General features: G+C 36.8%; 1 protein-coding gene across 1 annotated transcript; it reads left to right on the top strand.

The window, feature by feature from the left end:
• The first annotated feature begins 294 nt into the window (after positions 1-294).
• LOC117996889 (circadian clock-controlled protein daywake-like) lies at positions 295-15,153 on the top strand. The gene is made up of 6 exons (XM_034985028.2): positions 295-445; positions 7,881-8,023; positions 8,626-8,720; positions 10,006-10,139; positions 11,429-11,578; positions 12,869-15,153. Exons 1-6 carry the CDS (start codon positions 376-378, stop codon positions 13,021-13,023), a joined length of 747 nt encoding a protein of 248 aa, XP_034840919.1. The 5' UTR covers positions 295-375; the 3' UTR covers positions 13,024-15,153.
• The last annotated feature ends 2,496 nt before the right edge of the window (positions 15,154-17,649 follow it).

Genomic DNA, 17,649 nt, shown 5'->3' with positions numbered 1-17,649 from the left:
ACACTACATAGACTACATAGAAGCGTGCGCACTGCGTAATTAATTCCGCACCGGATTTTCATACATTTAAATTCAAAGTTACGGATTTTAAAACGCACCGCAACTCGCCGCACGCACCGTGTGGTGCGCGCTACCTCTACGACTGTAGGCACAGGTAGGGTAACAAAAAATCCCACGACTTTTCAAAAAATAAGAAGCGATAATTCGCAGAGCAATAAATGTCCTTTCAGGTTTAATTTCTTACGCTCATTTCCTCACCTTGATAATACATAATCAGACACTTCTTAAGCTATATAAAACTATTGGTTTGTCTGGTCGATGCTTAGTGCTCGTGTTGTCGTAGACTGAATATCTCGTAAACGCTTATAGGAAAAAATGGTTTACAGTTCAGTTTCAATTCTCGTTCTGCTGAGTGTCATCACTGGCGGACTCTTAGCGCAAATACGTGAGTGTTTTGCTTAATTGTTTGATTGATAGCTATTTGTTTATTAAGCTATTACCTAATGATACACTTTCCGCTCTATGCTCACTAAAGTGGAAAATACACAATAATTATTTATTACGTTTATTCAATATATGACATAAATTTTATTCTTGGTAAGTTTATCGGACGATTTATTATGACTTTTCTAAATGAAAATGTTACAATAAAACTTAAATCTATTCCTTATTTAATCACTATAAATATTATACAAATCTACAGATAAATTTGACATAGAATCCAACATTAGTAATTAACCTTTGAACTCTGCATCAATCGGTGCATTTCAACAATAAATACAGTTGTTCATTTTAAATTACCAAGGCAGTTAGTTCTCTTTAAAAGACCCTGAAGAATTGATGAATTGGCAGCTAAGTATACCTACCTAAGTACCTTAGATTCCAATAATTTCAATAGTTTAATACCTAAATATTAAATTGGTAATGTAATGATTTGTTATAATAAGAAAAACTGTTGATCAAAGCAGTTCTCTTCAAAAGACCCTGAAGAATTGATGAATTGGCAGCTAAGTACATACCTAAGTACCTAGATGCCAATAATTTCAATAGTTTAGTAGGTACCTAAATATAAAATTGTTAATGATTTGTTGTAATAAGAAAAACAGTTGATCAAAGCAACTCTCTTCAAAAGGATCTGTTGATGAATTAGTTAGCTCTTTGTGTACATAGTTTCAATAGTTATGTATCTAATAATATTGATCTTGATGTGGTATTTGATTTGTTATTTGCTTAATCGATTACTTTACTTATTTCAGTGTTACCTTGAATCAATTAATTTTGCTTTGAAGGGTAAGGCTATGAGTTCAAACTTGTGATAAAACCAATTTCATTAATAAATAAAAATAAATAAATAGTATTAACGGCTCCGTAAAATAATTGCATTAAAACATCTAAAAGCGTTATTATGTGGTTGTTGCATTCTTATTGAGTTCAATTTAGTCTAATTAATGTGTACAAGTGGTTTGCGCGCATAAAACTCGTAATTAGTTGCAAAATTTCGTTATATTACTTACATCGCGAGGAAACCAGCATTCCTGATAGTTCTCCATAATGATGTTAAAAGTTTGTGAAGTCTGCCAATCTGCACTAGGCTGCGTGGATCCTTCCCATTCTGAGAGGAGACCCGTGCGTGAGTAGTCTGTAGTGGGCCGGCGATGATGATGATGATGATGATGTGGTTAGACGTTTATTTTATTTTCCGTTTGTCATATCACATATTGTGCGGCAGGTAGGTACTTACTTCCACTTTAAATTATGAAGCATCCTTACAAGAATCATGTTTATTCTTCATGCCTTGTTTACCTAGGCAGGTATCATTGGTATTTCTACCACGTTCCAAATTGATGTAGTTTAATGTTTCATTCTATTCAAACAAACAATAATATGTTACACTCGTGCCTACCGTAGTACTTACGGCCGCCTATTATTGTTTAGTAGGTAAGTAATGTATAATCATAAAACTAAAGGTAATATTCTTATTTTACGGGAAAGTACCTACATTGACTTGGGATGTACATAATCAATGTATGAGTGACTGTCAAGTTTCTTTTCGGCTCTTCTCAGTAGAGTCTGAATTCCGAAGTGGTAGAGTCTTGACATAAAGTTGTCTTACATTACATTAAATATGGTACATTAGGTACAATAAAAGCGCTAGTGGTTAAGACGTCCGCCTCCTAGTCGGAGCTCGGGGGTTCGATCCCGGGCACGCACCTCTAACTTTTCGGAGTTATGTGCGTTTTAAGCAATTAAATATCACTTGCTTTAACGGTGAAGGAAAACATCGTGAGGAAACCTGCATGCCTGAGAGTTCTCCATAATGTTCTCAAAGGTCTGTGAATGTGATGAAACGATGATGATGATGATGATGGTATAAATTGTTGAAGACATTGAAACGAAATATGTTTACATATTTAATGTCATCATCACGATCAACCTATTGCCGGTTCACTGCAGAACACGGGTCTCCTGTCAGAGTGAGAACGGTTTTGGCCATAGTCTACCACGCTGGCCATGTGCGGATTGGTAGAGTTCACACACCTTTGAGAACATTTTAACAAGAGTTAGAAAAGAACAAGAAAGAGGGTAGTTCGCTACTGAAAACTGCCCATGACAGCTAGAACTTCATCTCTCGCAGCACTGCAGGCCCGTCGTGACCACGACCCGTGCAATTGGGTTGAAATATCGACGAATAAAACCATCAAGTTAATCGTGGTATGTAGGTACCCATTTAGTTGTGGTACCTTATACCATAATTCTGTGTTGAAATTCTCCGCCGTGGCCTCAGAATATATAATCCGTGGGCAGAATTCAGGCGGAAGGATTCTTATACACTAATTAATATTACCACGTTTTTACATACCAAGAAGAATATATATATATGTAAGACAGCTTTTAAATATTCCTATCCGGGTGAAAAACTTCGAAACTTTGTTTTCAATAAATAAATAAACTGGCTTTTTTATTTTGTCTTATAATTCAGTTTAACAATGTTGTTGTACACGAAATTAAGTTTTTCAGTTGCTTGTCTCTTTTATGTCTTTAATAAGATTCTCTGCATTTATACATATATTTTTTTATTATCCTACGCAAGACATACGGAAGATAAATTGGAAACTGATACAATCTTAATTAAGGCATTCAGGTAAAAACATATTCTAAAGTGTTAATTTAATCATCTTATAAATAAGTAATAGTATGCTAATTACACTCATCTTCCACTTTTTTGGAGAGTCAATGAAAGATATTATTCTTATAAGGATTTACGTACACTATATTAATGACTGTTTTTTGCTCAATGAATAATTAACTCATTGAGGGAACGTAGCTTTTTGTAGTTTACTATCTTTTGCCTCCGGCTTGTCTTCTTCTCTCAGCATTCAGATTTCCTCGAAATTGTATTACAAAGTGATAAAGGTCTAAGAAAATAATAATATCTTATAGTTAATACTTATATAAGTTCTATGTACTTAATACATATAAAATATTCTAAGCCATCTACACCTTATTATATTATACTTATAAAAAGTCTTCGCCTGACTCCTGACTGATTTACTGATCTACCAAAACTTGAAATTTTGACAGTAGTTTTTTTTTATAACGTAGGCATTCAAGAAAAGACTTTTGGAAATTCCACCACTAAAGGAGTTAAATAGGGGAAAGTGAAAAATGGTATTTAGATTGTTGGAAAAATTAACGGAAATACGTGTTTCACCATTTTTGGAGTTTTTTTAGGGGTAAACTTAAACCCCCTAAAAATTAAATAAGGGATGATAGTTGGTCATTTTTCAAGCTATATCCATGAAAATTGGTGATTGGCTGTCTATAATTTTTTTTAATTTTTATACAACACAGAAAAGTTTATAAACGTTAGTACATAATAATTCAATGTCTATAAGCTAGTTTAAGGCACCATACGTAACAATGTTTTCAAGTGAATCTCTCAATGACTTTGAAAACTGTGACTCTGAAAATCAGCTAAGTTTAGTTATTTTACTTCGGTCTACTTTCCTTTAAAGTTTAACCAAGTACTCAAGTACAAGTAATCAGCAACAAAGTCTCATTAAATTATATTATCATCACGTGAGTTCATTTATACCTACTAGATATATACAGGAAAAAAAATAAGCGGAAAAGTATCAATATACTACAACTGGTTCAAATTATGATTATTTTACAAGTTTCCTATTTATTAACTAAGTAAGTAGGTACGTTATGCAAAACACATCCTACCGCGAAAATTGTTACCGGAACCTATGTAGTATGTATAAGGTCAAAATTTAAACCAGTCTTGATAGTTTCAGTTACCTAAGCAATAGGTACTTCGATACTAATATTATAAATGCGAAAGTGTGTCTGTCTATTACACGGCCCATTCGTTTAACCAATAGGGTCTTGGACTGTATAAATAAAATGACGTGATTTTTTGTATAGCGCTAGTTTATGGGGCTAGAATTCATTTTTAAAAAGAATAATTTAAAAAAATCATGGTTTATATTCATTTTTAAAATAATTAATTATTAAGTTATTAATACGAAACGCGACTAATGACGTCACAAGGCGTAAACAACAAATATTTTTCAATTTTTTAACATAAAAATTATTTTCCCGCAGAAATCACTCTATTTTTATGTTAAAAAAGTTAAAAAAATTGTCGTTTACGGATTGTGACGTTATTATTCACCTTCCGTACAAAGGCGTGACGTTCATGTTAAAAATATGACGGACGGACAGATGGACGGACGGACAGCGGAGGCTAGGGTCCCGTTAGCACCCTTCGGGTACAGGACTCTAAAAAGTAACCAAGCTGTATTATTCGTAACTTGTTCGAAAAAGGAGTATGTTTTAAATTGGAACGCTGGCTATATTGTATGGTGTGGTGAGTGGTCCTTTATGGAACCCACAGATGAACCATTGTTTTCTTTAAATAAACAAAACCTTCACATAAGCATTGATAGTTTTTCCTTACAATAATATTTAGTGGGACATAAGAGTTGTCTTTTCTGGCCAACAATGAAAACATCTCATGGTTTACAGAGGTCAAATGGAAATCAGCCAGCGTAAAAACTCTAGCCTTGTACCGTAACCTACTTTTGAGTTGCATAATTGTAATGGTCTATCCCCATTTAAGAATTTTTCCAGAGTTTTTTAATAGCTGTTGATAAATTTGATGACTATAAGCTATCATGAAGTCTGCGAGGTTCTTAAAAATCTTCTGGAAACATTTTGATTTACCGGGATCAAAAATTCCGTGTCGAGGATTCTATCTCTATACAAAATTTCTTTTGACATGTACTTAGTAAGTAGTAAAAAAAAAACAAAATGAATGAACAGTTCCAGATTTAAAATATTATATGTATATTGTTAATAATAAATCAGAGTACCTATTATACATTTCTTTGTCTACTGGCTACTATATAAAATCTATTCATATGAAGCTGTTTATACATATATCAAAAATAATTATCAACATAACAACAACCAATGAATAACATAATATCTATATAGAACATAGTTCCTATATAATTATATACGATTAATTTTGCATTTATATCATTTCATTAGCATACATCATCATAATCATCTTTTCAACCTATCGCCGGCCAGTAGACTCGCGTCCCGTGGAGTCCGTGCTCAGTAGAGACTCCTCTCAGGACGTTAGTTAGACCATAGTCCACTACGCTGCGAGCTGCGTCTTATCGTTTACTGAAACTTGAAATTACTGAAGAACGGCTAGCGGCATCCTATACTGATTATAGTACTCAGTATAGGATGTAGTAGAAATGTGTAGGATGCCGATGAAGGTAAAACAACTCAAATATAATACTCAAGTTTAATAAGTAGGTATGCACTGCCAAAAATCTCTACATAGTGTAAAACAAAGTCGCTCTAGTATAAAGCAAAGATCTTTTAAACTACGCAACATAGATAGAGTGATTAGAGAGACAGGTTTATTAGGTACCTAATATGCATAGAATATATTGTTTTGTGTTAATTTGTTGAAATATGACGATAATAATTAATCGAGATGTCGGAAGAAATCAAGCCGAGTGAGAGCTTATATCGAAAATACTTATTCTTTTGAAAACAATTCCACACTGACACCACATTAGTATTTACATTGCACCCGTGCGATGCCGGGGTGGGTCGCTAGTTAATTATATAACACGTCACGTAAACGTGTCGTCTAATTTTAGTAACTTTATTGAAATTACACATCGACGTATTGTTTTCTTAAGGATAAGTAGATGTAATATCCACGAGCAATGCTAAACACGTTGATTATGCCCAGTGCAGCTTCCGTTCAATGTACTCATAGCCCGATTAGTAAATACTAGCATGTGTCCGCGGATATATCTAAATATATAAAACGAAAGGGTGACTGGCTGACTGACTGATCTATCAACGTACAGCTCAAACTACTGGACGGATTGGGCTAAAATTTGGCATGCAGATAACTGTTATGACGTAGACACCTGCTAAGGATTTTTGAAATGCAACCCCTAATGGGGTAAAATAGGGGTTTGAAGTTTGTATGAAAGTCTGTCAGTTTTGAAGTTAGAATCGCGAAATTTTGCAATTTACTCTAATCTTCTATATATATAACAGGAAAAGATGACTGACTGACTGACTGATCTATCAACGCACAGCTCACACTACTGGACGGATAGAGGTAAAATAGAGGTTCGAAAATTGTGTAGTCGACGCGGATGAAGTTGCGGGCATAAGCTAGTTCAAATATACTTTTTTTTTTTTTTTATCATCATCTATTATCATCAACCGATAGACGTTCAGTTCTGGACATATAGAGACTCTTTTAGAGACTTCAATACTCCCAGGTCTTGCGCCGCCTGAATCCAGTGGCTCCCTGCGATTTTTTAAACGAGTGAAAAGAAACGGTTTCAAGAAAACTGATTTTGAAATACTAAAATACTGAAATGCGTGAAAATTTTAGCAGAATTCAAATAGGTACTGAAAACGATGATTTGAAAATACAAATTTACTACTGAGAGATGTTTAAATTATTATGCGAAAAAAAACTATTTTTGCAACAATTTTATAGCACACGTTATATTCAAAATACTGAGTGAGTACTCATAAAAAGATTAAAACAAAATTATTAAGTTTTCGATGGATTAATAATCATTATAAATGCACCCGCGTTGATGTCTTTTGTATCAGACAACTTTTTAACAACGATACCACAAATTATAGTATTTAATATTCTTATGCTAAATCTCCCCGTCTTTGTACAGTAAAACTTAGGTACTTGAGACTCTTGTATCGAATTGTAACGTGCTACACTTCAAAAGTTTCCTCGTTAAATTATCTTTCTGTATGACAGGGAAAATCACATTTCAATTCACTAAGAACTACGATCTCTATCTATGAGTAAAAATCCATAGTTATATCCATACTAATGTTATAAATGCGAAAGTGTGCATGTCTGTCCGTCTGTCTGCCAACTTTTCACGGCCCATCAGCATAGCCAGTTTTGACGAAATTTGCTACATAAATCGATTGCGTCCCTGAACTGGACACATGCCCATTTTTCGTCACACGTTACAGAGTGAACTAGAGTGAGGGAACAGTCGGTTTAATCAAACCGATATGTAATATGAAATATTAGGCTATGGTGACGCAAAATCAAAGAAAAGTAGGGCAACTTTATGGCTATGTTATTACATTTGACACCTGCCAGTGACGTCAAAGCCTCGATGTTTTGTTAGAAGTTCTCTAAAGTCTAAACGGTTGTGAACTGTGCCGCAGCGCTGTGCGAGCTGAATTGCCGTGACAAGAGTCGCTAAAAACATGTCTGCGGAGTGAGCCTAGAGCAGATACACGCAATTCTGTTAATTTTTGACAGTACGCTATATTTTCAGCGGAATACATCAAAATATGCAGACGAGATCAAAGCACCGTCGCAAGTTGCGTCCGAAACTCGATCGAGAGCCTGCGACCGCAACTCATCTCCGGCATTCCTGAGCTCAACGTGCCAAGTTTGGAGCCTTTTTACATTCCAGAGGTAATTGATGGGAACATGTGTATGCATTTAGCTTTATCTTTACGTTACAACACGCTGTCGAAGTCGTGGGCATCAGCTAGTATCATTATAAATGTAGATAGTATGTTGAATAAAACATAATTTAGTACGATATTTGGATGCTTTCCTTGTAATTTATTGATATTGTATGTAATATAATATTTGAATTACAATCCGATCGTAAGATATCGACAAATCCGTGAACTTGCTACTTTTTCTACTCAGCCTTTTATCTGAGTAGGAAATGTCAGCATTCAGGACGTAAACTTTGCACAGATGAATGCAATCATTATAAGGTGCAAGGGCGAACCACTATATATGTAAGTATATTAGGGTTAAAGTAATGTACATCGACCTTTAGAAAGAGATAGCAGATTTTTGTAGATTTTTTTTTTTTGGTCTTTGTCGTTGAGACCGACAAAACGTCACATAGGTATGAGTGACAAAGACAACGCTCTACAAAGCCGAAATGTCATTCTAAAGGCACACACAAGTACATTACTTTCTGCGGCGTTTTGTATGTCATTGTATGCTCTTAAAGCATAGTTCAGTCTGACACTGATTCTTATAATGGGTTTTTTCAGATAATAGCAGTGAGTGGTGACTTGGTCCCACTGAAGGCTTCTGGAAAAGATGTGAAAGTATCAGGAGCTGGAAACTTTAGCATCAAAAGTATTTCGTGAGTGGTTCTGCCATATATTTAACTATTAATAAGTATTAGGATTCCGTACCCAAAGGATAAAACGGGACCATATTATTAAGACTCCATTGTACGTCCGTCTGTCTGTCGGTCATCAGGCTGTATCTCATGAACCGTGACAGTTAGATAGTTGAAATTTGCATAGATGATGTATTTCTGTTGCCGCTATAACAACAAATACCAAAAAACAGAATAAATTAAATATGTAAGGGGGCTCCCATACAACAAACGTGATTTTATACAGTCGTACTCGTATATCTTGCAAGTCTAATTTAGTGCTGACCAGTACATTTTCTTGGATGCCCTGACTCCTGTAGCACTTAGAGCTAAGTAATTATTGTTAGCAGAAATTCTGCATTACATGATTGTATCGTGGATTTATTTTATTTATTTTTTAAATCTTTTATTAACAGGCTTTTACATTTATGTATGTCAGCCTATCGTAGATTTGTTATATTATTATTCTGTACTATTTGACTGATATTTCAAAGTTACGATACGGTTACGCCATCTATGAGAAGTAGTGTGCTTTTTTTGTAAGTAGATGTTTCTCATACTGTAATCTTTTCAATTATGATGATATGATCAATATCATAATATGATCAATCGTAATAAGTACCTCCTATTTTATTTATTTTATGGTAATGATATACGATAGATGGCACTTTAAAAATTTTAAACTCAGATAAAACGGAAAGGTGTCTAGTGAACGCGAAAAACTAATGCCATTGAATAGTGAGGTAATAGAATAGGTCCTTACAGGTACGGAAGACTCACTCCGCACAATAGTTTAGATGAGTACAGTACCCGGCAGACCTTTAGAAAGAGATATCGATTTTGTAGAGCTCTGTCTCTGTCGTTGAGAGCGACTAAACGTCACATATAGTAGGCATGAGTGACAGAGACAACGCTCTACGAAGCCGAAATCTCTTTCTAAAGGTCGATGTACTTACAATATTTACTGCCGGCTACTGTAGCACTGCAGCAATGGTGGGTATAGCCGTTATAGGCTTTAGTAGGACACTGATTCGCGACAGGTCAACATGGCAATGGCACACCCGCACATCCCTTGCGTGAACCCGGTGCGGGACAGTGCGGGTGTTCGGGGCGGTCCCCCGCCCCATACTCCGATTGCCACGTGGCCCTGTCACGAACCATACACATTACGATCTGTCGATCGTCACAATGAAAGCGGCGACCACCATCGCACGTCACTGCAGTCACGTTTTGTACGTGTGTCATCATGTACCTTTTTCCATTACAGTGTGGACTTGGACACGCTCACCATTCGCGGGCGCGTCCGGTTCCCGAGGCTTCATCTGGACGGTCGCTACAACCTCGACACGCAGATCCTGATTTTGCCACTGCGTGGTGAAGGAAACCTGGTTGCTAATGCTGGTTAGTAACTTACATTGGTACCTGCTGATATTCATCTATCCACCAATCAGGCTGACCGCGTCCTTTGCTGAATAAGAGGCTCGAGAGCACGCCACTACACACGGTCCCCCGACTTTCTCATTCATCCGTTCTGCGCCACCTTCTATCGGATTGGTCCATCAAGACCTCAAACAAGTAAGCGTAGCATGGACCCTACGCTTGTTGGAACGAGATATCCACTCCATAAGCAATCTGCTCCAGGGGCTTTTTGTTCTGTGACAGAAATAACCAACCCACTGTCACTTCAGCTTGCCAATCTTTTAATCTAAAAAATATAATGATTGTAATTACCTATATTATGATGATTAAAAAAGACTATTTATTTCAATACAAAAAAATACTAATTATATATAGTATCTATATACATACAGAAAAAACTTATCACTACAAAATTTATACATATTTACAATAAATATACGCCGTCCAAATGGTCATTTATGGGCATTGTGCCCAAAACACTGGCGCTATTACCTCGCTGAACGGCAAGGCTCAACCGTTGAGCGAAATAAGCACCAGCTCTTGGGTCACCAGACGCGTGGATCAGCTTTTGGGACACGACGTTTATAAAAGCTGATGATGATTATGATATTATATTATGATAATACCAAGTCAGGTTGGGTTTGTTGTGGGCTCGTCTTAAACCAGGCCGAGTTTGGAAACCTCGTAGCTTTAGTTTCGAGTTTGCATAATATCACCATTACATAAATGATTTTACATATTCAACAATTGGCAATCAAAAAGTGTACAATGGTAATTGGTACCACTTCTTTTGAATAAGTACTTTGATACAATCATATTTGATTAGAGAGCAAGAGCATTCTGGCAGCTGTTATACGAGCTTGCGCTTGGCGCGTGTTGTTAGGTATCTCTTGGTATACGAGATGTTACCTATAAGAATTTGCATATTTTTTAATTATGACATGGTGACAGTTTGCCTACAAAAAATGATTCCAAAGTCATCATCATGGTCAACCCGCAGCCGGCTCACTACAGGGCACGGGTCTCCTCTCAGAGTGAGAAGGGTTTTGGCCATAGTCTGTGCGGATTGGTAGACTTCAGACACCTTTCCTCACGATGTTTTCCTTCAACGTTAAAGCAAGTGATATTTAATTAATTTAAACGCATATAACTCCGAAAAATTAGAGGTGCATGCCCGGGATCGAACCCCCGACCTCCTATTAGAAGATGGACATCCTAACCACTAGGCTATCACATCTTGTTACTTCCAAAGTAAAATGTTGCGATTACAGTTAAATGCGAAGCCGACATCCTGTTGCGGTCGCGCCTGGTGATGCGCGACGGCAAGCAGTACCTCGAGTTTACCAGCTTGAAGGTTGACATCGGCATCAAGGATTATCGCATCCGGTTAGAAGGACTCTTCAACGGCAACAAAGCTTTGGGTTTGTATTTTATTATTGTTCATATTATAGCTAAGTAGGTATAATAGTCAAAGCGTTTTTAGGGTTCCGTACCCAAAGTAAAACGGGACTCTATTACTAAGACTCCGCTGTCCGTCCGTCCGTCTGTCGGTCCGTCCGTCACCAGGCTGTATCTCATGAACCGTGATAGTTGGACAGTTGAAATCTTTTTAGGGGATTTATTTCTGTTGCCGCTATGACAACAAATACTAACAAACAGAATAAAATAAATATTTCCCATTCAACAAACGTGATTTTTTTTTGCTGTTTTTATAGATAATGGTACGGAACCCGTGCACGAGTGCGGCTCGCACTTTGCAGGTTTTTTCTGTTTAAGTAAACTTAGTACCTCAATAAAAAAAGGCTGAGACTACGACTTAACCTGGTGGTAATTGATGTATGACGGTGTAGTTTACAGGAATAAGTTATTAGAGGGAAGAGATTCAGTGATAGAGGATAGTAAAGTAGATGGTTGTACTCTCCGTCACTTACTCCATACAATCGTAGTTTGATTCTCATTTGAAATGTAAAGTTAGTACGATTAGATAGGAACAGAAATCTGCTGTCAGGTGAATCTCTCTTAATCGAATATTTTTTTTAAATCTATTAGTTGTTTTGATTAACTCAGATTAAATGAGTCATTAAAACTTAAAAGTGTTTAGTTGACTAATAACATTGATAATAATCTATTTCGTTATTCAAAAACAATTTTAAACCGATCTAGCTATTAAGATAGGTCGTGGCTAACTAGCTGTTGGCATGCAATCTATTTAAGTTGGGGCTACAACTAATAAGTAATAAACTCACATATATAGTCCGTATATTATGACTCATCACGCGCCATTTTAACTCTATGGGTCAACTGTCATGTCAAAAGTACAATAATTCACATTTAATATTATAAGGACTAAAAATCGTACTTTTGACATGAAATTTGACACAAATAGTTAAAATGGCGCGTGAGGCGTTAAACTTTACGCGTTATAAATACCTATCTAATTAACAGATTTTTAATACAAAAACTGTCAAAACATCAAAATAAATTTCATTAGCAGGTTGAAAAATTGGTCCTAAATTCAGTTAGATTTAGGATTTGGGTTCGAATATAATGTGGCTAATTCCGTTGTACACAGACTCTAAACTAAAATGACACGTCTAAATCTATTGCTGCCCCTTTCATAATGTTGCTTGCGGAAAAGGATAGCAGTAGATTTAGACCCATTAATTTAGTTTATTCTACTTAAATTAACATTGCTACAAATATTTTTACAGGAGATGCAACAAACGAGGCGATCCACCAAAACAGAGTTGAATTCTTGAAAACCATGCTGCCTTATCTCGAGAAGACTGTATCCAAAATTCTTCTTGACACTGCTAACAAGATCGTAGCACCCATACCGTTTGATGAACTTTTACCTAAACCGTAACTTATTTATCAAGAAATCTAATACCATCTATTTATATAGATAGATAGCTGCCTCTTCCACATTAAGCGTGTTAGTGAAAATGCACACACTTTTTAAAAATATCTGTTTTACAAAATTCACAATACTTATGTATTTTCTTTGGCAACAAACTACTTTTTGGTGTTGACCGCTTTTTAACAAAAGTAAGATGGAATGATGCTCTTAAAATCAATCTGATTTGCAAAGTGAGATTGATTTAGTCAAAAATCGGCAGCACACTTAAAGCTTAACATGTGCTTTTGGTTGATGATTATAATGCCGTCGTAGTTGGTGGTCTATGCCGTTGTACGTAGTAAAACATTATAAAACAGACATACATTTCATAAGAGATGAAAATACTATTAGTTTTCCCATATTCATGCGCATTACGGTCTAGTAGTTTTTTATTTAAGAGGGCCTTATCTATTTACATCATTGCCTAGTTGCTATTTTGTAATATACCTAAGCATAATTCTATAAGTAATTAAACGGGAGGTAATTCAGCGTTGGTGGACTTTGAGGTCTGCTGTCAACCACGTTATAAAGGCTCAAGCGTATTGCAGTAGAGCCGAAGTGAAGCGACGCGTTTATTCTAAAATTTTGCAAAATAAACTGAATCTTCTAAGACGCAATGTCCACAGTGTGAAGCAAAATGAAAAAGATATGCATTTGTGTTCATGGACGCTTATGTATTTGTTTTTGTTTTGCTGACTTTGTATTTCACAAATATGTACATAGCGCGGTAGAGTTGAATTCAATTTATTTTGCAGTATTTTGGACGATGATATTTTAAAAGACGCGGCGCGGCGCGTTTGCTCTTCTGCAATCTGCCTTGAGCCTAGTATATAATTGCGTAAGAAAAAATGATAAACATCGATTTAGAATAATTAATTATTTAGAATATTTTTAACTATTAATAAGTATTTATTAGTCCAAGTCCACTAGCGGTTAATTATTATCTAGATAAAAGTGAAATTTTCAAAATACAATCAAAACAAAAGTACTTAAAGAGTGTTTGGCATACTTTACCTGGTGAAAATAGACGAAATTTTTTATTTTTTGTATCTGTTTTTAGTTTGTAATTTGTGTAGGTACTTTTAAAGAAAATTAAGCATTGAATTGTGATATTACTAATGGCATATTTAACTACTTACAAGTACATTTATTATAATAATAATTAACTATAGTAAAGGAGCAGTTGGTCAAAACAATATTGACTTGCACAATTAAATTACGACTTTACCAGTTTCTTCTAACTAATAAATTCGAGAGAAATTTCATAGTAGTGTGTCCTACTTATTATTTATTTATTAAATTATCTCGAATAAGCCGGCATTTTTGCTTATGTAAGTCGGTAAAATGGATATTATTTTTTAGGTATTTCTCTATGCTGGTCGCATATTACAGCAGACGAACAAAAAATACGAATGACGTTCCGTCAGTACCAATTCAAGACAGGATGTGCTGCCCTTTTGCATGAAAGTTGTGATCGTATAATGTATGTATCTCAATCTCATTTTTGTGATTGGCTGAATTTGAGCCACAGCTACAGTGTAACACTTGCAATCACCTCTGATTGGTTGACGCTCGCTCACTATTGGCTACAATGCATTGCTGCATCAAGAATTCCATAAATTCAGCTAATCACAACAATTGCGATTGTAATAATGATTGATGCAGGTTTTCCGAAATCGACCTACGGTTGTAAAAGAGTTGGAGTCAATCAGATGCGCATGTGATTGCTAGCGTCACACGTTTGCTGTCAAACTACTACAGTATGTATAGGCTGATGACGGCATCCACTTTGGTGCGTTTCTGCAAAAAATTTTGTTGGTGCATTCAACATTTTAAGCATTTGCTACTTTTGAGATGCGAACGTTTTAAAAGCGCACGCGACCCCCGCGCCTCTCGCGTCTAATGTGACACCAGCATTAGATAAAATTATTACTTAATTGAATAATGTCTGATGTAGGCCAGAAGAAAACATTTCTTAGAATAGTGATGCATTGCATTTTACCTTCGTTATAAAAATAATTTGTAGAACTTAAGACTCGTGTGAATTCGGCGAGTTGCATTTGTTCAGTTAAAAAATAAAGTTTCAAATAAATACGATATCTTGTTTCTTTTTTGGGCCTTTTGTTTTGCACAACCTCAGTTGAAAAAGTGACTTTTCTCATTGAGTATGGACTATGGCTAAATTCTTCTCGTCTTCTCATTCTGAAAAGGGACCCGTACTCAATAGTGGGCTGGCGATGGGTTGAAGATGATGATAGTCGCCACTAAGATTGAATTGCCACAAAGCTGTGGCAGATCAGCTAGTCTAAATATATAAAAGGAAAAGGTGACTGACTGACTGACTGAGTGACTGAATAATTGACTGACTGATTGACTGACTGACTGATCAACGCAAGCTACTGGACGGATCGGTCTGAAATAGACGCAGGCGTCCGCTAAGAAAGGATTTTTGAAAATTTAACCCCTGGGGGGTGAAATAGGGGTTTGAAATTTGTTTAGTCCACGCAGACAAAGTCGCGAGCATAACCTAGTATAGGTACATAATATTGTACCTAGGTGTAGGAACACTCTAAGTAAAGTTCAGTGCTCCTACTTTCGTAAACCTTGGCGAATAAGGTTTTCTAGTCTGCCATAATTGCGGATAGTCGAATCCTCGTGTGCAAAGCATCCTACTGAGCCATCCGTTGTTTACGGATGGTTCGCGTAATGCCGTACCTGCGCCGGCGCGCCGGTTGAGAAACAAACAATCACGTATATTGTTGTTCAGTTTCAGTGTAAGGGCCTCTATGTACTATGGTTTGTATTTTTAAGACTGTATAAGGCCTTGGACGAAATATAATGTATAGAATCGCTCACCAACGAGTACAACGAGCAGGCAGAGTGGAGACAGTATGAACGGAACAGAAAGCGATTGCTAAGCAACGTAGACCCAAATCGGTAACTGGATGGGTGACCGACTTTGGAGGCCCGAATTTGACCTTTTGCCTTGCTTCTTCCGTGCTTCAGCATGGTTATTATAACTGACATCTGATATTATTAATAATAATTGAAAACCTAAGAACCGAAACCTTGTTCAGTTGAGTTGTATGCGGAAGGATTTGGGTACCCTCCACATTATTAAGTATTCCGAGGAAACTCCTACCATTATATGATTAATGGAAAGGAGTCACGACCCTCAACAATGAGAGTATAATAATTAACAATAGGTATTATAAATGCGAAAGGGTCTGTCTGTATGCTAGCTTTTCACGACCCATCCGTTCAACCGATTTTAACGAAATTTGGTACAGAGACAGCTTGCATCCCGGGGACGCACATACGCTATTTATCTCGAAAAATCAAAGAGTTCCCGCGGGATTAAAAAAAATCTAAATCCACGCGAACGAAGTCCCGGGCATCATCTAGTAAAATTTAAAAAAAAAAAGAATAAATACGACGCAGGCAGCTAAAAGATGTGCCACTAGCCAGTAGCCACTAACATAAAGATAGAAAGACCCTTGGTAGAAGACCCTTTCGCCTATTTATAATGGTTGTTTGATGGCACTGTTGGGTTACGTAACCCTCCATAGCAAGTGAGATCTTATTTCCACTGTTGCCAATAATCCGCAGTCCGGATCGCCTTGACCACGCGTTGCCTCACTGCGCCGCTCGCCGACGGAAACGGAATTAATGCCGTATACGCTACTTTATTGTAGGAGATGATCGACGCTTTTGGGAAGAAAAGCAAAATCATAAAAGCTAATGTTACTAGGTATGTATTATGATAGCCTAGTGATAAGCTGTGAGAGCCTAGTGTTTAGGACGTCCGCCTCCTCATCGGAGGTCGGGGTGTCAATACCGGGCACGCGCCTTTAACTTTTCAGAGTTATGTGCGTTTCAAGTAATTAAATATCACTTGCTTTAACGGCGAAGGAAAACATCTGGAGGAAACCTGCATGCCTGAGAGTTCTCCTTAATGTTCCCCAAGGTGTGTGAAACCTGCCAATCCGCACTTGGCCAGCGTGGAAGACTATGAGCAAACCCCTTCTCACCCTGAGAAGGGGTGCTCCCGTGCTCTGTAGTCTGTAGTGAGCTGACGATGGGTTGATCATGATGAATGTAATACCGACCGAATTGCAGTCACGGCGACGGATCTCTGTGCAGAGACCAGCCATTTCCGATGATGATGAGAGAGAGAGAGATGTTATATTGCCCAGGTGTGTGTGCAAATACAGGTGCATTCTCTATTCGCTTTTTCTCATAGTCCGATGGGACGGCAATCCGACACTACCGAAGCGAGTCCAGGCGCAAGACTTTACGTTCTTTACGAGGCACGGGAGTAAAACACCGCCAATATTCTAGCTTCGGGCCTACTACCTACAGATTTTTTTTGGACAGAAATCGTGCCCAGGGCCTCGTCCTCCACAGTGGAACATGCTGAACTAGTAGACCCATGAGGCAGTTACGGAAAGAAAATCATATGATACATCACTTTTATATTATCACTACCTATAAAACAATCTACCACATTTGTCTGTCTATTAGTTAGCGCGAATTAGTCGTTGGAAATTTTCAATTTGCCGATTCATAGTAATTATGCGCTAAATCAGGTTA

The sequence above is a fragment of the Maniola hyperantus genome, chromosome 4 (assembly GCF_902806685.2).
Source record: "Maniola hyperantus chromosome 4, iAphHyp1.2, whole genome shotgun sequence".
NCBI classification, from domain to species: domain Eukaryota; kingdom Metazoa; phylum Arthropoda; class Insecta; order Lepidoptera; family Nymphalidae; genus Maniola; species Maniola hyperantus.
This window is presented reverse-complemented; position numbering and strand designations above follow the sequence as displayed.

Bases quoted from the DNA above. Each gene is read 5' to 3' on its own strand.
- LOC117996889 (XM_034985028.2), top strand. From the start codon at position 376: ATGGTTTACAGTTCAGTTTCAATTCTCGTTCTGCTGAGTGTCATCACT. The intron at 446-7,880 runs GTGAGTGTTTTG...CTATATTTTCAG, and splicing joins CGGACTCTTAGCGCAAATAC to CGGAATACATCAAAATATGC. The intron at 10,140-11,428 runs GTTAGTAACTTA...TTGCGATTACAG, and splicing joins AAACCTGGTTGCTAATGCTG to TTAAATGCGAAGCCGACATC.